Raw genomic sequence first — 22,667 nt, forward strand, 5'->3', positions numbered from 1 at the left:
AGCTGTTGAGAGAGAATCTCAATTGTGACAGAGTTCGGGCCTCATCCCGCTGAGGTTGCTATCAGTTGGTAGAAATAGCTCATATTCGAAAATATTTGCTTCTATATGCATCTCCTTTTTATTCGTATTTGATAATGTCCAACCCCATTTGCAATTTTTTTCGAAGACACTTTATTTGCTGTGAATTTTGCTAACCCATGTCTTCTATTCTCTTTTTGAATAACATAAACACTGCTCCTTACTATTCAAATTGGATTAAGTCACGTTTTTATTTTTTTCATGTGCTTACTAGAGAGTGACAGCATCAGGCTATATGGTTTCAGTCCGTCTTGACATAAAACATAGTTCTGCATCACTCCGGGAAATTTGCAATGACACTCAGGGAAAACCTGGAAAACTCAGGGAATTTGGAAATGTCAACTTGGTAGGCACCCTGATTATACATGACCTTGACACTTAAAGGACAACAAAATGCATAGCAGTCACTGAGAAAGCATCTGCCTTGCCACAGCCATGCCGTAGTTTCTTTAGCCATAACACGTACTTATGTGATTGCTGCTGCCATATACACCCACAGATATCTTCTAAAACCATCAAAGCTGATGTTTCATGCAAGTATTTCATTCAGTGACTAGTTGTGGCTTGCAGGTTTGAACAAGTGCAGACTTTGCTCAAGCATGAAAGTGAGATGTGTAACATTTTATATCATGTCAGCGAAGGAGTCCTATCACATTTGAGATTGTATGTTGTTGTTTTCTATTAGTTGTGAAGAGGATTGCTGCATTTTACAGTGTGATCTCAGCCGCATTGCTCAGTGGTGTTGTAAGTGGAACATGAGTTTGAATTCAGCTAAGACAGTTTTCATGTCATTTAGCAAGAAAAAAAAATGTTTGTTTCAGTATATTTTGACAATATTGCATTGTCATGGGTGTGTCTGTATGTAAATACATAGGAGTTTATTTTACCACTGATTTAAAATGGAATCGTCACGTTGATCATGCAATAGCAAGTGCAGGCAAGTCATTAGGGTTTCTATGGCACATCACTAAAAATTTGACTGTGGCTACTAAAGAACTACTGTTCAAGACATTCGTCAGGTCTGTTTTAGAATATGCATGCGAGAAATGGGACCCACTGATGGTTGCTGACAAGGAACGCCTTGAAAAAGTATGATTTAGCTGCAAGATTTGTTACTGGAAATTCTAGTTTTACCTTTAAAGCTACACAAGCAAAGAATAACTTGCAATGGGAGTCTCTTGAAAATTGCAGGAAAAAAACTTAGTTTGAAACTTCTTCGTAGTGTCTTTCACTCAGCAATTGGTATGGACAAGCAACAGTACATACTGGAACTTTATTTTGCACCAGCTTGAGGCGACCATGTCCATAAGGTACGAAAAATGTTTTGGCACACAGAACTGTTCAGAATGTCTTTTTTTCCTTGAACAATATGGGAGTGAAATAGACTACCATTGTCAGTGGTTGATGTAATATCGAATTATACATTTTATGCCTTGTTGGATTGGTGCTACTTATGTTTTTTTTTTTTTTACTGCATGCGAACAGTGTCTATAATCCTTTGATCATTATGCTTACTTTTCATACTATATTGTTTATTTCTAAGTCATGGTGTAAAAATCCACTTGGTGTTATGCATTTCTCCCCACTTTAATGCCTATAAAGGCGCTGAGGGTATTGCATGAATAAATAAATAAATATATCTCTATATGTAGATCTGTAACATATATACGTCTAACATATTTTGAGAGGTGCCCTCAAGTTCCTGTTGGTTGTCATGCCAGAATATAGAGTTTTGCATTAAACTTAAGCATGCATTTGCTGTCAGTGCTTTGTGATACTTTTAAGAAATGGTGTAATATTGCAAAGATGCTCAAGCATAATAGCTCCTATATATGTGGTACATATAAATCGGCAGGCTTTTTCATGCATCCTTCATAGCTTGCATTTGTTTAGTGGATACTCATGCAAGGGCACTGTTAAGGGGACTCTTAAACGATTTTGATAATTTAGTACAAACATACTGAGTCGTTAAGGTAGGACCTTCTGATCATTAATTGATGCATCTAAGTGCTCTGCATAAAGCGTGTAATTTATTGTACGTTTTTAAAGATGTACATTGCTACTGATCACAGAACGCCACTCAGCGGAGGTTTCAGTTGCCCCTGACCAGGTGATGCGAGGTGATGATATGATGCCAGTAGGGCGCTCTATCCCATTGGCTGCCCAGGGCACGTCATCGATAATTTTTCCGACTTTATGGCGAACAAATATTTGTAATAGTTGGAATGTTAGTTAATTTGTTTCTATAATATAAAGTTAACAGAAAGAGACTGCACAAGGCGATTTGTCACTACGCTCGAGACTTCCGGCACACAGCAAGTGTCATCTGCTAGTGTTACAACATGAATCATGTTGACGAGAGCTCTGCGGTCAGTGTTGGTCTCGATCTTTCTTTTCGCGAGCACCATGATTCACCTTTGTTATGTTGTGGTCTGCAAACGGTAGCGACTGGCAATATGTCAAGCTGCGACATCGTGTCCCTCTGCAAGGCAGCAAACGAGCGGAGTGGCTGCAGCGCATCGGACTGCCGGTATCCAACTGGTGCCAGGATTAGCGTGTTTGTGGCTATGACTTTATGCCAGAGGATTACAACCACAATTGTGTTTCGTGTGTCAGGTATTCGCAATTGCAAGAAGGCTGAGCCTAGACGTTTCACGGGATGAGCAGAGGCGCAAACATGAACAGTCTGCACGGTGTGGCCACCTGGCGGCACAGAGCTCAACAAAACACAGAAGTAATATATAGCAGTAATGAAATGTATTCTACTATGCTGCTGGTGTAAATTTTTGGCAGGAGCGTAATCATGAACATGTTTTTCTAAATGTTTAAAATGTTTTACACTTGATTAGAGCAATATTAGCTCTTTGTTTGGCTGGTTAAGCTCTGCGACACCTTGTGGCTGGACCATGCAGGCCGATCAGGCCGCTCATGTATATTTACGCTGAAGCTCTTTCATCACAGCAATAGTAGTATGGTGGGGCTTTAGTTTACGCCTCCACCCAGCCGTCAAAATGCCCAGCTCGCCTTTAGTTACTGGAATACCGGACACACCAGGCGCTGCGACAGAATGCTAGCAACACACGCTGCTTCGATAGCTCTCGCTTGGGATCGACTGCCAGGCAGCTGGCGGCAAGGTTGGAGAGGCATGGAGTAGATGACACGACGTCCCATCATGACGCAGAGCCAGTGAAGGTGGAGCTTAGCCCCGATCACTCGGCGAATGAGTTGAGGAGAAAATGCATGGCTATGGGGGAGGGTAAGTTGTAATTGTCCGTAGCTCTCTTAATATAAGACTCTTCACACAAATTTTGGCGCTAATGATTTACCGTAGCTGTACCCTAAGCATCTACAAAATTTGTTCAAACAGTTTCAGGGACCCTTTCATTGGCACTGCTTGGAGTGCACATTTATATTTGATTATTATTATTTATTATTATTATTATTTCTGTGTCTACAGAGGCACTTTTGCAGAGCCGCCCCTTGCCAGAGATTCCGGATGGGGACGACCCTGGGTCATTTCGAGGATTTCTGGCCGAAGGAGCCTCCCGCTGGATGTCCAAAGAAAATCTACTGGCCCAAGAAGATGCCGATCCACACCTTTTTGTGGCCCTTTATGACTTTCAGTCGGGTGGCGAAAACCAGCTTTCTCTCAAGAAAGGTATGACCTTGAGCTTTGTCTTTTAATGATTGGTGCCCGAAATCAGTAATAGGTTCAATCAGTAGTGCATGTTTTGCCAAGTTGCATTACAGTATGCTTAAAGAGTGCCTAACAGGTCTTGATATATTGAATGTGTAACTCTTTGAGGGTCACATTTTTTTTATTACAGGTTTAAATTCTTTAGAGCGACTTATTTCGAGAAAAAACAAGTAAATAATTTAAGTGACCATTAAAGCGACGAGATTTTCCTGACGTGCATTGTTACACACAGTTTATTGTTGAATACAAGGATAAACTATGATAGTGAATCTTTTACAGCTGTAATAATACGCACACAACTTATTTTTGTTTTAAATAGGTTTGACGGAACTAGGATCCATATTTTGATACATTCTGTTTTATTTCCCATGTTTATCATGTGTCGTGCTGAGTATGCCATTCCAGCAAAGACAGCAGTGCAATGGCCTTCTATCTACGTCCAAATCAATGATGGAGTGCCAAAAGGATGGAAAAGAATGTAGATTGTTAAATACACCCCCAGGGACACGCTGTCATAGCGAAAGCGAGGCATGCCCTGTGAGCCCGCACCACTGAGCCCGCAAGCAAGCTCAGTGGTGCACACCTGTCAGAAAAACAAAGCGTGTGAGAAACTTGCAGTAAATGAAATGTTAGATCACTAGACTAGATTTTATCAGCCCTCAAGTGCCTCGCAAAAAGGAACGCAAATGCGTTACTGCCGCCGGTTTGCAAGCACCAGCCTGTAAACAAAGAAATCACATGCCTGCAGGAGAGCCATGTGGGCAAGCATCTTGCGATAGCGCTTTGAGGAAACGAGATTGAAATCGTTTTTTTTCCATAGCCCTAAACTGTATATGACATGCGTGGGAATGCTGATTATGAAGTGTACAATTGTGGGCATGAGCACGGGTAGTAATCTAGGTGAAGTAGAAATACTACAGGGGAACCCGCTTATAACAATATTCAAGTGCCACGAAAATTCCATTGTTATAACCAGGTTGCATGAAAAAAAAAAATGGGGGATGGCGTAGCTGTTCCGAGAAAACTATAATGGCGGGGAGTCACTTCCCTACCACTTTCCTCCATCCTGGTTCTGATTGTGTTGACTCATTTAACCGTTTAACTCTGCTTCCTGTGCACTCCGATCGCATAATAAGCCGCGGCTGTCGGCGTTCAGGAATGGCACTGCTATAACAACTGTAAAGAAGGGTCACGGGCAGCAAGTGACATACGAGCTCTGCCAAGGCATCGCTTCAGTGGCCCCCAAAGGCGCCTTTTAAAAAATGCGGGAAGGTTGCCATGGCATCATCTCAGCTTGAGAAATACAGAAGAAATGCTGGAGCGAGGTCGCCACAGGCATCTTGCTGCGTACTTCCCACTGGTTTGCACGAGAAAACCGCATGTCCGTCAGCCTTGCTTGCTTTTACGCAAAGGTTTCCAACATCCTTCTCAAGGCATCCAGGTGCTGCACGTTGTGAAGCGGAAGGTCCCTCGTGAAAACAAACCTGTGATGGACTGAATTATCTACAGGAGCCCCGCGGGGACAATGTTGAGGCAGCCTGCCCTACTGCATCAGCACTGCCATCATGGCCGTCACTGTCGCTGTCCAATGCAAGCACGTTCGTGACGATCGCCTCGTTGGTTTGAAGTGCTTCGTTTGCAAATGTGTAGCAGTGTGCTTTCTTTTCACCGGCAACATCTTGCATTGCCGATGATCAGTGGGCTGATCAGCCATCTTCTGTTTCGGCAGCAAGTCGAACGAGGCTGAGAAATAACGTGGCCAGGAACGACATTGACGCAACAAAGACTAGCACGAGCAACTTAATCCGTTTTCAGAATTCAGCAGCATGAGGGCCATAGAATAAAGAATCAACTGTGAGGTCTGAGTGAACAATCTGGAAGCAGCATTATCAGCGCAGTTGGAATGGTCCATTTGTGTTTCTGAGGATGGCGCAGCGCAGAGCTATGGGTGGAGCCCATCGCAGCCCATTCGTTTTCGTAGGGGTGGGAGGGCGACAGGAGAGATGTGCGTGAGGCTGCGTGCATCTCTCATGTAGAGAAGCGCGGCGGCAGTTGGGGTGGCAGGTGATCGTGCAGGGGCTCTGTTGTATTCAGTTTCGTTATTCATTTGAGTTCTTTATTCCCCAGGGGGCGCTTCTGTTCTTCGTTATATATATGGTTGTATGTGTTCAATAAACGGCTTTTTACATCGGGACGGCTGGAGTCTGACTTCCACCTTCGAAAATACCACATTGGCGACGAGGATGTTGTGAACGTACCCCCAGCCCCGCTGCGCCATATGGATCCGCCCACCATGAGCTTCACCAGGCTTGCTTCGCCTCCGTTTTTCTTCCGACACCCGGCTGTCCGTCATAGCCATGGGAGCAGTGGGAGCAGATGTTCAATGTGTACTTGCTGTCATCCAGAGCTGCCGCAATCAAGCCGGAGCAACGCAAGGCTATTCTTTTGCATTGTTTGGGGGCGGAGGGCCAGCGTATTTATCAGGCGCTACATGCAGGGACCAGCACCGGCAGCGCCAAGTGCGACAGCACTCGACAATGACAAGTCTGTTGTGGCCCCTCCTGACGAACACGACTCTGCACTCGCCGTATTATGGCACCAGTTTTCGACGTCGTGCAACATTATCGTTGAACATGATCGCTTTCACCGCCGCAGCCAAAACCCACACAGACGAGTCCGTTCATGACTTTGTTGCAGCTCTACGGGAGCTAACGTCTCATTGTTTGTTTGCCTCTCAAGATGATGCTCTGCGGGATCAATTCGTTGCCGGCGTTGCTTCCAATCGCGTACGTGAGCGGTTAGTGCTCGAGGGTTCCACACTTTCATTCGAAAATTCAGTTCGAATTGCACTTCAGTTTGAGCAGGCGGCTGAAGAGCTAAAGGAGCTTTCTGCTTCGGTCGAAGCAATTTCATTGCGGCAGCGTCGTTAACCATCCTTGCATTCTTCACAAAAAAAGAAATTCACAACCGGCAGTCCCCTTTCAGAAGAATTTAACAAGGAGTGCGGGCGGCTCATGTGCGCCGCAGCGGAACCGCCCCCCTGAGCGGAACCGAGAGCAGAGCAGCCGCTCCGGTTCGCCACATTGTTTTCGACGCGGCTCACGGGACCACATCACGTCAGCGCCGCAGTGCCCAGCGCATGGCAAGACTTGTTCGTTTTGCAGTCGCAAGGGCCACTTTCAAAGGTTATGCAACCGCAAATGAACTCAAATGTAAGGCCGAGTTCGTGAAGTTGAATTTCATGAAGATGTTTCGTCATCTAGCAGTGCTGAGCAAGTTTTGACTGTGCAACGTTCCGCGCATAGCGGAATTCATATTCAAGTGCAAGTCGCGAATGTCACTTTGACATTCCTTGTCGATTCACGGTCGTCTATTTCAATCCTGTTGGAGCAGGAATTCAGTCGATATTTTCAGAGCGTTCCGCTCCTGCCTGCTCTGCATGTGACTTTGTTTGACTACTCTCAATGGCCCATTTCCGTGCTAGGTTGTTTCCAGGCAGACGTTCGGTTTAAAGGCCGCACAGCATCGCTACGCTTTTATGTTGTTCACCGAGGAACTTGTCTGATCGGTCTTGACGGCATTAAAGCCTTGAATCTTCGCATTGAGGGTTCTGCTCTCCGTCCGTTGCTCCGCTTCCGACTGTCACTGACCCGCTATCCTGTTCCGTTTCCACACCGTCAAGCGCGCAGCCCTGTGACAAAGATCTTCCGCCAGCCTTAGCACATGAGTTCAGTTCACTTTTCAGTCCCGAGTTGGGTCTTGTTAAGGGGTTCACGCACCGCATCAAGACGTGGCGAGGCGTGCAGCCTGTAACTTCGAAGCTTCGCCGCCTGCCGCCTGCCTCTCCAGTGACCAGTATCAAATGAGCTTCAGAGGTTGCTGAGCCTTCACATCATCGAACGCATCGATGCTTCTGAATGGGTGTCCCCCATTGTTGTTGTTAACAAGATGGTAGCATCAGGATATGTGTAGACCTTCGAGAGCCGAACAAAGCTATTGTTCCAGACAGTTTCCCGTTGCCCCACACAGAGAAGCTGCTTCACGCTTTGGTAGGCGCTACACACTTCTCAAAACTTAACTTGGCTTCCTCTTACCATCAGGTTCTCTTGCACCCTGACAGCAGATATCTGACATCTTTCATCATTCATGACGGCCTTTTCCGTTTTAAGAGTTTGCTTTGGGTTGGTTTCTGCCTCGGCGGCATTTCAAAAGATGATGGCGACAATCCTTGACCGCTACCCTGGCGTGTTGTTCTACATTGATGATATCATCATTTTTGGCAAGACCGCAGAAGAGCACCTTTCAGACTTGAGAACCGTGCTGCAAAAGATCAAGAACGCAGGTCTAAAACTGAACAACAAATGCCTCTTCGACGTTCCAGAACTTGCGTTTCTGGGGCACAAGGTCACTGCACATGGTATTTCGCCACTTCCAGAGAAGCTACACTCCATAGTTAACACACCAGTGACAACTGATGTTGCCACCCTTCATTCGTTCCTGGGTCTCGTAGAATAATACTCCAAGTTTGTTCCACACTTGGCACAAGTGGTTTGGCCTATGAGAGTCTTACTTTGCAAAAATGAGCCATTCATCTGGTCTGCCGAAGCAGACGGCAGTTTCAGGAGGGTCAAGGAAATGCTTTCGTCGAGTACAGTCCTCCAGATGTTCGATGCGTCACTGCCAGTCATTGTGTCAACCGATGCGTCCGACTATGGGCTGGCAGCAGTCCTACAGCAACAAAGTGGCCACGAGCTCTGCACAGTCGCTTTCGCATCTCGTACACTGTCGCCTGCGGAGAGAAAATATTCAGTCGGTGAACGAGAAGCTCTTGCATGTATTTGGGCATGTGAGCGATGGCACACGTACCTTTGGGGTCGCCATTTCACAATTCGAACAGACCATCAGGCACTGGTGTCCTTGCTGTCGTCACAAGGACATGGTGTGAATCCCCACTCCGAATCGCACGCTGGAGTGCACGACTACTTTGCTACAATTTCACTGTTGAATACTGCAAGGGGTCCACAAACACTGTAGCAGGTGCACTTTCTTGGCTGCCAGCACCTACCTCGGAGGCAGAGATTGCTAAGGAGGAAGAAATTGTCTTGTTCATTGAGCCAGCCTGCGTGACAAAGGAGAAGTTCAGGCAGGCCACCCTCGACGACAGTTGCTTGGGAATCATCAAGTCATTCGTGCTGAGTTCCTGGCCGCCAAAGAAGTCCATACCAGAAGAGGCGAAACCGTTCTACCCTATTCGGGAAGAACTTTCTGTTTTCGATAACCTGCTACTGCGTGGAGAGCGCCTCGTTCCGTCCTCCCTCACGGCTCAGATCATCAGCACTGCGCATGAGACACATCCGGGTATCGCGCACGAAAGCACGACTGCGTGAGCGGTTCTGGTGGCCACGAATGTAGCAATTGGAAACGGCAGTAAAAAACTGCCATATCTGCCTGGAGGCAGATGAGTTTGCCAAAACATCAACAGCACCGTTGCAACCTGTTGAATGGCCTGAGCGACCGTGGCAGCAGCTTGGCCTAGAGATTGTTGATCCTTTGGAACATGCAGCTCACAACAGCAGATTTGCTGTAATGCTTGTTGACTGCCATTCTAAATGGCCAGAGGTATATTTTTGCAGCGAAGTGTCCACGAGCACCGTGAAAGACTTTTTAACTGGTGTTTTTGCCCATGAAGGCTACCCAGAAGAGATCGTTTGTGACAATGGACCTCAGTTCACTTCGCGTGAGTTCATCACTTTCCTGCAAAACAAAGGCATCAGTCTTTCACATTCTTCGGTATACTACCCCCAAGCCAATGGGCAAATAGAACGTTTCAATCGCACATTGAAAAACTACATTCAAGTCTCACTCCTCAAAAGACGACCACTCCGGCAAGCTGTCACAGAATACCTTGCCATTTACCGCTGTACTCCGCACGCCACCACCGGGGTCACCCCAGCAGTTCTGCTGCATGGTAGAATGCCCCGAACCAGGCTGGATGTCGTGGGTTTCTCAGCACCAGCATTTGCGGAAGACCCAGCCAAGGAGTTGGCACGACTTCATCAAAGGGTTCAGCGTCAACAGCAGAGCAGCAAGCACTACACGGACAAAAGGAGAGCCGCCAAGAAGACGAAGATAGCTGTAGGCGACTTTATCTGTATCAGAAAACCGTCTGTTCGTGTCAAGGGAGACTGCGCCTTTTCTTCACTAACTAAGGTGATCAAGAGGAGGGGACCAGCCTCTTTCCGACTTGGAGACGACCGTACGTGGAATGCTTCCAAGCTTTCCAGGCTTCTGGAGAGGGGCACCTGGGAACCAGGCCAGCCTGCCACGTCACAGCCGCGGTCTCCTGATGTGCTGCAGTCCGCCACGCCACAGCCCACCACGCCGCAGCCGCGGTCCCCTGATGTGCTGCAGTCTGCTGTGCTAAGGCCACCTTCCCCCAGGACGCAGGCACGGTCTCCTGGCATACTGCAGCAGCAGTCTACGAGCCGTCGCCATTGTTGCCAGTGCGACGTACAAAGCGGCCGACCCGAGAGCGCCGGCCACGGGCCTGGCTCCAGGACTATCAGACCAACTAGTTGGCAGTCTGACGTTATATACATACTCTGTAAATATGCATAAATAAGTACAGTGTGCATGCCTTGGGGTTTCCTTACTAATACTTACTAACAACTAATCACTAAGAATAAGGGGCGGAGTATGTTGTATTCAGTTTCGTTATTCATTTGAGTTCTTTATTCCCCAGGGGGCGCTTCTGTTCTTCGTTATACGACTATATCGAAACTGGAAGCAGCAGATCAGGAAGGAAGCGTTTTATGATAACTCAAGAGGCAGTGCCCTACTCTTTGAAGCTAGATCAGGATGTCTTAGAACGCGGAGCTATAAAAAGAAATTTAACGAAGAAGAAGACACATGTACTGTGTGTGGTAAATATGTAGAAACAATGGAACACCTCATACTAAAATGTGATGGTATCAACCCCGATGTCGATGCGGCCACAGTCACCCTTCCTGAGGCCCTAGGGTTCAGAGATAATGATAGTCATGTAAATAAAGGTGCGGTGGAAATTAGCAAAAGGCGATTGGAGGATTGGTGGCTCAAAAGCAGAGAGGTGACATAAGGTTAAAAGGGTAGGAAGACGTATTTAAAGAAAATCGAGAAATTCAATAACACACAACACAGATAAAAATAAAAGGCAAAATAAAAATCTGAGCATGGTGGCAACTGCCATCGCCCCGTTTCAAAGGGGACGCTCCTACCTTCCATCCATCCATCCATCCATACGTTATATATATATATGGTTGTATGTGTTCAAATAAATGGCTTTTTACATCGGGACGACTGGAGTCTGACTTCCACCTTCGAAAATACCACAGGCTCGCATTTCAATTTTTCTTTTTAAAGATTTCGTATGCCATTACCTTTCGGCATGGACACCCAGCAGCCAGACTTCATCATTATAACTGATAATACTGCATGGGGACATTGTGGTAAGCAGGCTATTTCCCCATAGAAAACATACATAAGTTGATGGTGCAGCAGCTTTTCATTGTTATAACCGATATATTGTTAAAACCGGTATTGTTATAAGTGGGTTCGACTACTCCCAAACTATCATTGTGAGAGGCACCATAGAGCGGAGTGAAAAATCAGTATTGATGGAAACGAAGTGGCGCCAGCATGCCAAGAACTTCGCTAGAGGCCATGGAAGGTTGTAGCACCTCTGGAGCAACATTCGATGGCAATTCATTCTGAAAGACTAGCTTTTTTCGAATGTTCGGTTGCTGCTGCACATCTATGGCCATTGCCATATTGAATTTGTTTCCGTCATAGTACATGTATGGTGGTGGCCCTCAAAGGTTTAAGAGCAGTTTGTAGAGGGCCCACTCGTGGTCATCAAGGCTGCATGTCATTATTGCTTGTGCATGACACATTTCGGATAGTTCACAAGCTGACAGGTACGGGTTAAACTTCTTGTGAAGAAACATGACCACATCACTGTACCGCTCAGTTCAAACCTATCTGGCATTGAGGGTGCTTTTTTTTATAAGTAGATACAGAGCTCCAATAACATTTGAGGTCAGGTGTACTTCTCTTTGCTGACTCTGGAAGATTGTGATTGGCACAGCGCATTGATGTATCATGCTCTGCTCTGACTTTGGTCCGTGCCTATGCTGGTTTAGATGTGCAGCACTCCACAGTTAGCTTTTGTTCTCTTATTACCTTCTTAAAGTGCCCCGCAAAGGCATCTGCCGAAGCAGGCATTTGGTGTGCTGTGACTCCACGGACACAAGCACATGGAGGTTGGACCCCCCCCCTCCCGCGTAACTGTGTGGGGTGTTCAGCTGATGCGGGGCTTTCAGCTGATGCGGGGCTTTCAGCTGATGCGGGGCTTTCAGCTGATGCGGGGCTTTCAGCTGATGCGGGGCGTTCAGCTGATGCGGGGTGTTCAGCTGATGCGGGGCGTTCAGCTGATGCGGGGCGTTCAGCTGATGCGGGGTGTCGAGCTGATGCGGGGTGTCGAGCTGATGCTGGGTGTTTGGACCTTTATGACTCCTCGGCAGAAGCAACCCACTGCTTCGGCCTCGGCTCCACGTAGACGGCACCCCGGACTGACACAAGCTGACAATATTGGCTGTGTGCCGGAAGTGCTTCAGTGTACTCAGAAATTGTTCTTGTGCATTCTCTTTCTGTTACTTTCTTTATACAGAAACAAATTAACTAACATTCCAACTATTATGAGCAACATTTGTTCACCATAAAGTTGGAAAAATTATCGATAACACGCCCTGGGCAGCCAATCGGATAGTTCGCACTAACGTCATTAGAGCAAATTACGCAAAATGGGTAGGGGCGGCTGAAAATTCAGCTGAGCAGTGTGCTGCGATTGGCAGCGATGTACATTTTAATTAAAAGCCTTATAATAAATTACACGCTTTACACAGAGCACTTAGATGTGTCAATGATGAGAAGGACCTACTAAGTGCTTTTGTACGATATCGTCAAAATCGTTTCAGGGTCCCTTTAAACACCAACAGCACACCGTTTAAGTGACCGATCGTCTTACGTGGGCAACGAGCCAGACAGAGCGTTCAGTTGGGTTTCGAAACCGATTTTCTGTTAGAACCAGCCTTCATTCTTGACTACCCTAAGAGAAGTCCGTGCATCTCTTCTTGTGTGCTGCAGTGGTCTTTCTGTCAAGTATGGGCTTGTGGTGCAGTGGTATTGTTAAATTCAAACTGTGATGTAAAGATCTGTCGCAGTGTAGGTTTGGGTCGAATTCATTTTTGAAGCTCGTGAAATCCTAAAATGCCGTTTGCAGAAAGCCCAAGAAGACAAACCTAATGGTGCAGCATCTTCAGTACAGCATCCCATGTCCGGTGCCTCTTAGTGAAAAGGTTCAGTGCCTTTCAGGCTTTCTTGTGGAACGCGTATTAGACTGGGAAGCCTTTCACATTCTTGAAGCAGAGTGCTGATCTGCTCTTGCCAATGATGAACGGCTACAGTTTGCACAAGCCATCCATATGCGCAGGAAGCAGAACTGAGAGCACCCTGCTCATTTTTCCTCCATGGCACGTACAGTCGAAACCCGCAATAACGAAATCGCCGGGGAAAGCAAAACATTTCGCTTTTGCGGGAATTTCGTTAGCGCGAGAATGAGGCAGAAAAGACAGGGAAGGGAACTGGCTTGCAAAAAAAAAAAATTTATTGCCAAAAGTCAGTCAGCTTACTTTGCCGAGCCTTGCCTTGCAGCAATTTTACTGCTCTCGACTCGCACTGCAAGAAGTGGTCCATTGCCACGTCGTCATCATGCTCACCGAAAAATGATTGAATTACATCGAAGGCATTCAACACATCCCGCAGGTTCGCAGTCCTCTCTTGATTTGGTGTCTGGTGGTAGTTGGCGTCGTCGGCACCTTGGCAAACGCTACTTATGATGACTTCATCAGTCACCTCTTCATGGACGACAACACCTTCATCCACACAAAGGAACTCATCGATGCTGAGGCCATCCGGAACACCATCTGTCACGGCAGAAAGTTCATCCCATGCGTGGGCCAGCGATGGCGGCACTGCGCCGTCAGCACTGTCAACTAGTGCACCTTCAGGCGAATCTTCTTGCGATGCCACTGGATCAGCGCATGATGCTTGCCGAGTGGCAATGAAGCCGGCATGATTAAAACAATTAGCTATCACGCCTGGCGTCGTCGCAACCCATGCGGCGGCCATCATCTCAAGCGCCATGAACATGTCCACTACGGTGGGACACTTCAACTGGAGGTTCAGCAGCAGACGCTGAATCAGCCTCTCCTTGTAGGCGCACTTGACGCTACGAATGACACCTTGATCAAGCGGCTGCAGCACGGAAGTGCAGTTCGGTGGAAAAAAAAACCAAGCGCACGTTTCCCAGTTCCACGTCATCGACATGATGGGCACTGCAATTGTCCACAAAAAGGCAGACCGATCTGCCTGCTTTCCGCATGTCCGTATCGAAGGCCTCGAGCCAGCTGCCAAATATGGCCCGGGTCATCCATGCCTTCAGGTTCGCGGTGTACTGTACGGGCAGCCGACGATTTCCCTTGAAGCAGCGGGACTTCTTACTTCTGCCGATCACAAGTAGTGGCCGTTTATCTGTGCTGTCCATGTTGGTGCACAACAAAATTGTTACACGCCGCTTGCTGTGTTTCCCCCCGCGGCATTCTTGGCCTTTTAAGTCCAGGGTCTTCGATGGCAGCATCTCGTAGAATAAGGCTGTCTCATCTGCGTTGTAAATGTCCGAGGGCTTGTACTGGTCCAATACTTCTTTGTTGGTCAGCAGCCACGACGACGTTGTCAAAGGGTCGACGGCTGCTGCCTCCCCGGAAATGACTTTGGCCACTATGTCGTGGCGGGCTTCGAAACGGCTCAACCAGCCAGGGCTAGCCTTAAAATCAGCGTGCCCGAGAATGCATGCGAAGTCCAGCGCTTTCTGCTGAAGAACTCTGCCAGACAGCGGCACTTTGTTGGCACGCTGTTCACAAAACCATGCAAACACCGCCTTGTCAACGTCTGGAAAAGCCGCAGCGCTCACCGTCTTGTTTTTCGCACTCACACCATTTCCGAGCGCGCCGAGAATGGAGGCCTTGTTTTTCAGAATTGTCGATATCGAACTGCACGCAATTCCAAATTCTTCGGCGATATCCATTTTCTTCCTGCCCTTTCCAGCTTGGGCAATAATTTCAGCCTTATCCTGCAGTGTGATAAATTTCCTCTTTTTGGCTGGAGGCGGCATCTTAGCAGGCTGTCAAAGCAAATGGTCCGATCGGCACAGAGACACACAATTGACGCACTCTAGCACCAACGACACTGAGCAAACGACCATGTGCGGCGGTACACAAAGCCCACTGATACTAAAGCATCATCCGGGTTATCGGAGCCTTCACGTGTAGTAGATGTCGATTTGGCTGCCACGCACGCAGGCGTTTCACTCCGCATTTAGCACAAGCTGTAATGGCACACAGGATTAAATAAAATGTGCTCACTGCGAGATCGCCTACGGTTCTTGTCTTCTTTTTTTTTATTTGTATCATTTAAATGCTAATTGCATTTCTGGCCCGGACACTGCGCAGTCACCCGTTGCGATCGTCCCGTTGCGACGGGCGAACGACCACCATCATCATCATCGCTGTCGTCTGTCACGAGAGGTGGTGCGAGGCTTTTTTTATTGTAAACAATGATGGCGGCGGCCACGCAAGTGTGCTGTGGCGGTAGTTAATGCAATTTAAGCGCACAACGAATGCATTTGAGCAGTTTCCGGACACAACTAGTGTTACATGAGTAGATTATTTGCGGACTGTCGTTTCAGAAAATTTCGTTGATGAGGGATTGCTTTAGAAAAAAGTTTCGTTGTCGCGAGATAGGAAATGCATTGATTCCTATGGCTGTTCGCCGGGGATCCGAAAATATTTCGTTGCGGCGAGAATTTCGTTCCCTCGGGATTTTGTTACCGCGGGTTTCGACTGTACTGCCCTTCAGATTGAATCTCTAGATTGGCAGCATCTGCCAAAACAGTGTCGTTTGCTAGCAGTAAATATTTCCAGCAATGCGAGAAGTGATCGGGCGTCTCCATTCGGAGGAGTGGACTTGCAAGGATGCCATGTGGCACAGCATTCAATGTATCCAATGTGGCAGTGAACAGGAGTTCGATGTGCACATGGTACATCACTATACTTTTGCATGCGATTTTCAAGGGGATTTTGCAACTGCTCGATATAGACAATAATTCAGTTTCTCCGAGTTTGATATATCTGGAATCGACCGTAGCAGGTTTATGGTTTTGTTTACCATACTCAAGAAATGTCACAGTGCTTCTGTAACAAGATACTTTTTTTGGCAACAGTGCTATTAACTGGGTATTTATGATGCAGCATAAATTGAATTTCACATGTTCATGCTGATAAGTAACAAGCTTAATGTACAGTGCTACTTGGGGAAGGGCACGACTGTGTATTGACAGCGTTACTCCTCACTGTGTGTATGTTGTTGTGGTGGCTGATATGTTTTTTTGCTGACATTGCCATTGCAGGGGAGCAGGTGAAAGTTGTATCATACAACCGGACAGGCGAGTGGTGTGAGGCACAGGGCCGTTCGGGGCAGGTGGGCTGGGTACCCTCCAACTATGTGACGCCTGTCAACAGCCTAGAGAAGCATTCCTGGTACCATGGGCCCATTGCACGCAATGCAGCTGAGTACCTGCTTAGCAGTGGCATCAATGGCAGCTTTCTGGTGCGTGAGTCTGAGTCCAGCCCTGGCCAGCGCTCCATTTCCTTGCGCTGTGAAGGGAGAGTCTACCACTACCGCATCAATGAAGACTCTGAGGGGAAGGTGAGTGTTGTAGTCAGTATACCATACACCTTCTTACATAACGACTCAACTTCAAATCTCCGAAGCAGTTTCGCAAGCAAGGCAATGTTCTGACAGCTTCTTGCTGCTGCTGAGCCATGCCTGCTGCTACCATGAGCGAAGCATGGCTTTGGGGCAGCATCAGTTCGGTGTGACGGCATATTTCCTTTTAGACAGGATCCACCTGTAAGATTTTGTTGCTGTTGTGACCATTATTACCTCTTACACCAGCAGTTCCCAAATTTCTGGCCTCTGCGAACCCCACCAGCCTTCACAGCATTCCAAGGAACCTTACTCTTCTCCACCAGTGTGTTCATGCACAGCCCCTCAATAAGTGCTGCCACAAAGCAATCTAATGGCCATATGCAATACATTACATGGAAGTGAAAACAACAACATTCAGCTTATTACTAAATTATATAAAGAATTCATGTGTAGCTCAATAAGACTAAGTGCCACTTAGTCTCAATTTTACAGATACGGGGTCAAACCTGGGTTTATAGAAACTGTACTTGCAGCTTGAAACTATAGAAAATTTTGTTAAATTAAGGTTTCTGTGTTCTCACAGTGAAAGTAATTTTATGTGCCCCCAACCTATCCTGTTGGCTGCCATGTTGTGCATGTTTAAATAAAATTTCACAGGGAACTTGGACAACAGTTGCAAAAACTAAATGTCCAGACTCAATTTGTGTAGCCCTGTGAGTTGGGCAAGGATAACTGTCCATGGTTCAATGTTGTCTCGAATCTAAAAATGCTGATGTTTTTTCTTTTTTTCTTTTTTGCACCATGGCTGTGCACTGACATGACTGTGCACGGGCACGTGTTCCAGTGACCATGCAGAATAGGTGGTAACACTGTGGCTATTGCGCTGGCACTGGGTACCAGAAGCAGCATCTTGATACAAGTGACATGTAATACATGCAAAATTGCTTTAGCTTGTTGATACAAATGTGGCAAGTCAGTCACACTGCATAATGGTCTTTAAAGGGAAGCTGAAGAATCTGCTGAATTCAATAAGACGTTCATATACGGATGCGGGAACCTTATAAACCATGCAGTTAAAATTTTGGGGGGGATTTTTCGCTTAGGAGTGACGTAATCGTCGGTTGAAATTGCGTTGTAGCTCTGCCTCCCGTCGAGCGCTGCGCTGCTGCTGATGCTGACGATGCGAGTGGAGACCGGAAACGGCGCGTAGTGACGTCAGCACTGGTGTTCCGTTCTTTCGCAGTCTCCGCGACCGTGCCTGACCGTGCTTATTTCTGCGTGCGTGCCGTCCTAATATGCTTCGCTCGACCCTACATTCGTTTGTTTGTGTGTATGTAGAGTGGTAGTTGACGTGTGCAGCATCAATTGAACTTGTAGGCCGATCATGCCGGTATTCTGTGCAGCCTACGTTTGCACGAACACCAGCGGCCGCAACAATGTTCCGATGTTCCATTAGTTCCCACAAGACAAGAAGCTTTCAGCCAAGTAGGAGGCTGCTGTGAAGCGAAAGAACTTCAAGTGCTCAAGAACAACAGTGCTGTGCTCTAACCACTTACGTGACGACGATTACTACCAGAGTTTATCAATAATGCATGCTTTGGGTTCTCCTTCGTGTTAGCACGCTGAACGGAAGGTGCATGTTTATGTCCCACCCTTGATGCAGGTTTCATCGCCAAGCACCATGAATTTTCTATTCGCGCGTGTGTTGTGAAACAGCCTGCATGCAGCTACCATAACGCAGTGCAAGTGTAAAGTTTGCATGTGTTGGAAAGCTGGCTCACGCCAGCACGCTGTGCTCCCCCTTCTCTCGCGCACATAGAGAAACCGACCATCTCACATACCCGACGGAATTCGCCGGTTACGAGTAGCGTGCGGATGGCGCACTGATGAAGGTTCTATACTACACGTGCTACAACAGCCGGTAAACTTCTACCGCGTTTAAACCGTCTGTGTAGATTGCCGACAGCTTTGGAGCAGCGCACAAATGCCGAAGATTGCATCACCGCTTACGTCTATGAGGAGGCATGCAGGAACATAACACTACAGTTGTTTGCCCGGAGATGTACTGACTGGATCGGTGAGTGCGTGCAGCTTAGCAAAAAACATACTCGCCAAAGAACATTTCCAACACAAGGAGATGCTAACACTTCGCCTTCATTCGCGTGGAAAGCACTGCTTGCACCAGCATTTTTTGCTTCTTGGAGAGGCTGGCTCTTCGTAATCGGCTCGTACATATAGGGACAAGTACATGTACAAGTATAAATACCATACAAGTGATCTTACACGCGACAGCAACAAGCGAGGTGATGGCTGTCGCATTCACTCGTCACCTACAAGCCGAACTCCACGCGAGCGACGGATTTGAGCGACAACTTCCCGGTATGAGGGCAGCAACATACGCGCTGAAACTGGCATGACGTGTGCTTTGTCAATTCAAGTTGATGTATTTTACTGTAAAAAGGAGCATAAAATATTTCTGAAAGTCTTGCACTAGGTTCTTATTCTTGCACGTGTAAAATTCAATAGTTTGCTCGTTCCGTGCGACAAACAGTAGTATTTGAGTTATGTGCATCCAGTTCCGGCTTCGCACTATTGGCTAGTCGCTCATAGCACTTCTGGGTGACGAGCGATGAGTTCTAGATTTCTAGAAACGAGCGATCGAGCGACAACACCGAGCGATCCGTTCAAGCGACGGCCTGTTTTGTTGCTCGAAGCCGTCGTGCGCAAAATCGCTCTTGTGGGGTTTGGACTTAATGCCGAACTACTCAGAGAAACGCAAGCTCTCGAAATTTTCCATGACCGTCTCGGCAAAATAGCACCAAACTACCTTGCACCGTGCTTCGTGTGTAGTGGCAGCAGTCGGTCCGGACGAACACCATTGTTGATGTCATGAGGTGCCCGACCAATCACAGGCGAACACGAGGCGTGCGAGCTGCCCCGAGTCTGCTGCTGCACTTTTCGTTGAAATAAAATCTGTTTGCGCTTTCTTTTGCTCAATTTCGATGCGATATTCGAATTCAGAGAGTTGAAAACCATGACGTACTGCTCTCCATTCATTTTTTCTGGAAAAGCTTTCAGCTTCCCTTTAATATGCTTAGAATACTAAAAAAGCTTACTTCAAATGCATCAATGCAATATACCGTATTTATTCAAATCTAGGCCGATAGTTTTTTTCAAATAATCATATTCCAAACTTTAGGGTCGGCTTAGATTCAAGGATTTTAAAAAACGTGCCAGTTTTTCATTGAAACTGCTAAATATGGTGCATAGCTAGCGCCATCTAGAAAAGTCAGTATCGCAGCCACTACTAGCCGTGACAGTAGCCAACCGTACACAAGTGAGGTTGCCATTTTGACCTGTGTCGTGTCGGCCGTATCGGTGTGCGGCGTGGTGTTATCGCGATGGCACCAAGCAGGAGATGCCACTACAGTGCCGCTTTCAAGCGAAATGTTGTGATAGCCGCAGAGGCATCGTCGAACCTTCAAGCCGGGCGGGACTTCGGCATCGACGAGAAAAACGTCCGTCATTGGAGGGGACAACGACAGCAGCTCTTTGTGTGCGCCGCAACGAGGATGGCATTTAGCGTACCAAAGAAAGGCCATTACCACGAAGTGCAGACAGTTTTGGCCGACTTTGTTCGGATGCAGAGAGCAGCTGCCCTTCCAGTGACAACAGGAGTGCTCCAAGCGAAAGCTAGGGAACTTTCAAGGCAGCGAGGCCCAACGCCAAAAAATTTCAAAGCCAGCCAGGGCTGGCTTCAGAAATTCATGAAGTGCTTCGGCTTCAGCCTGCGACGTCGCACTTAAATCACCCAGAAGCTGCCAAGCGATTTCGAAGAAAAGCTGATAGCTTTTCAGCGATCAGCTTTTCAGCGCTACATGCTGCGATGCTACATGCTACATCGCTACATGCTGCGGTTCCGCCGCGTGATCGCAACGGAGGCGCATGAAACGTGGTTTTTCTCTTTGTCAGCACGCTCTCGCAGGGGCGGCGGAAGTTGATTTCTATTTTGATTGGCAGTGCTCTTAGCTTGTTTATCACCACCACTCACCAGGTATTCTCGCTATCCACGGCAACGCACTTACACGAGAGGGTGCCTCAGACCTCTGCCCAAGGCAGCCACATGCAGAGGTGTCATGTGTGCGCCAACACAACTCCTCGCTCCAAGAGAACAGACACGCATTTTAGGTGTGCAGACTGCGATAAGGCGCTCTGCGTAGACCCGTGTTTCAAGGAGTACGACGCTCGGAAATACTATTGAACATTTTGCAGTTTTGAGTGATGCTGACACCAAAATACTGTTCCTAATTATTTTTGACTATTTATTCCCGACTTTATACATTTTGTACATTCAAGATCCGCAATAAAGTAATTTGACCACCTGGGAAAGTTTATTTCAAAATAATATTTGACCCTCAAAGGGTTAAGAAGTGTGGCAAGGGGCAATTGTCACGGGACACAGTACGTATTCTCTTATACACGCACGCACCCGCCATATCCTGTTACAGTACGAGCACTGATATGCCTAATAAGTTTACTGGCAGGCCTTGAGAGGTTTTTTTCGACATGCCTGTGGCGATTTGAGCTTTTAAGGGCAGTAAAAGACGTGCATTCATTTTTTTCGGACTGCCCGATTTTTCGGAAGTGTTAGTGGCTCCTAGGGAGTCCGAAAAATCGGACATTGACTGTACCACTGACCTAGAGGATGCTTCAAATGGTCTGTGGGGCGAACATGCAGTTGAACGAGGGTGAGAACAGAAAGTACCGTCGCATCGAGGAATGATCGGGAAAGGAACTGTGCCGCCTCTTCTTTGAAGAAGCTTGAGCTCAACAAGGAAAATGTTGGCTCACGCTGAGATGCAGGTGACCCTCATCCGAACCAAAATAAACTCTTTAAAGCTGTGAAATGCAGCACTGAGGCATTGTGCGTGAGTTGGTGGTATGTTAGGACAGTTGAGGTTGACTTTCCAGCGTCTGAGAGAATCTCACTTGTGACAAAGTTCAAGTCTAATACCAATTAGCTTGCTATCAGTTGATGGAAATAGCTTATTTTTGAAAATATTTGCTTCTGTGTGCATCTATTTTTATTCGTATTTGAATATGTTTGATTCGATTTGTAATGAGCCTTACCATTTTTTTTTTCAAGTATATTTTATTCACTGTGCATATTACTAACCCCTCCCTGCAGTTTTCTATTTTGAATTAAATAAACATTACTCCTTACTATTCAAACTGGATTAAGTTGTTTTTTTATTTTTAACATGCTTACTAGAGAGTGACGGCATCGGGCGATATGGTGTCAGCCAATCTCGACATAAAACAAAGTTCTGTGTCACTCAGGGTATTTTGCAAAGGCACTCAGGGAAAACCTGCAAAAGTCAGGGAATGTTAAGATGTCAACTTGGTAGACACCCTGTATACGTACACTGTTTAAACCCCTTATCGTGTGTCCGCCAAGGTAGCCAACCAAAAAGGGTTAGATTTGGCTGTGGCCTTTAAGATTGCAGAACCTTGAGTGTATTCTTGCTCAAGTTATAGGACTCAAAAAACGCATTCATTGTGAACATCATGGGCATACAAAGTGCACCTAAATGTCTTATTTGTAAGTTTACTACCTCATGGGTCTTTCTCACAAAGACTGCTGAATTGCTCATACAATGTCCAATGACTTTGTCAAATCAAAACTGCAACATAAAATTGCTTCTCTAAATGGAGTAAGGTGAAAATTAAGAAGGAAAGAGGAGCAGGATCATATTCATCTTGGCAGCTTGCAGAATCCTAAAATTCCGCCCGAGGAACCCAGTTTAAGAACCCCTGTCTTGCCTTGTATAGTTTCTACTGATTCTTGTGCAGACTATTTGCACATTGGTAGGCACAAAGCTCTTGTTGCTTATTGTTTGTGGTGTGACTTGGGTTTTTAAAGCTTTCTAAACAGCTGACAACTTAGGGCATGAATGCAATCACAAAATGAGGTAGGAGGTTTAACAAATGCAATGTTTGTCAGCATTACTGTACAGCTACTATGATA

The 22,667-nt window shown here is 46.8% G+C and overlaps 1 protein-coding gene across 2 annotated transcripts in view; it reads left to right on the forward strand.

Annotated features, from left to right (window-relative positions):
* Abl (tyrosine-protein kinase Abl) overlaps positions 1-22,667 on the forward strand; it is a 139,927-nt gene that overhangs the window by 16,399 nt on the left and 100,861 nt on the right. For both annotated transcript variants that reach the window (XM_050196415.3, XM_055063538.2), the window contains exons 2-3: positions 3,536-3,736; positions 16,338-16,636. In XM_050196415.3, coding sequence (XP_050052372.1) covers positions 3,536-3,736; positions 16,338-16,636 — 500 coding nt within the window. The remainder of the gene's footprint in view (positions 1-3,535; positions 3,737-16,337; positions 16,637-22,667) is intronic.

This window comes from Dermacentor andersoni, chromosome 1 (genome assembly GCF_023375885.2).
Source record: "Dermacentor andersoni chromosome 1, qqDerAnde1_hic_scaffold, whole genome shotgun sequence".
Taxonomy (NCBI): domain Eukaryota; kingdom Metazoa; phylum Arthropoda; class Arachnida; order Ixodida; family Ixodidae; genus Dermacentor; species Dermacentor andersoni.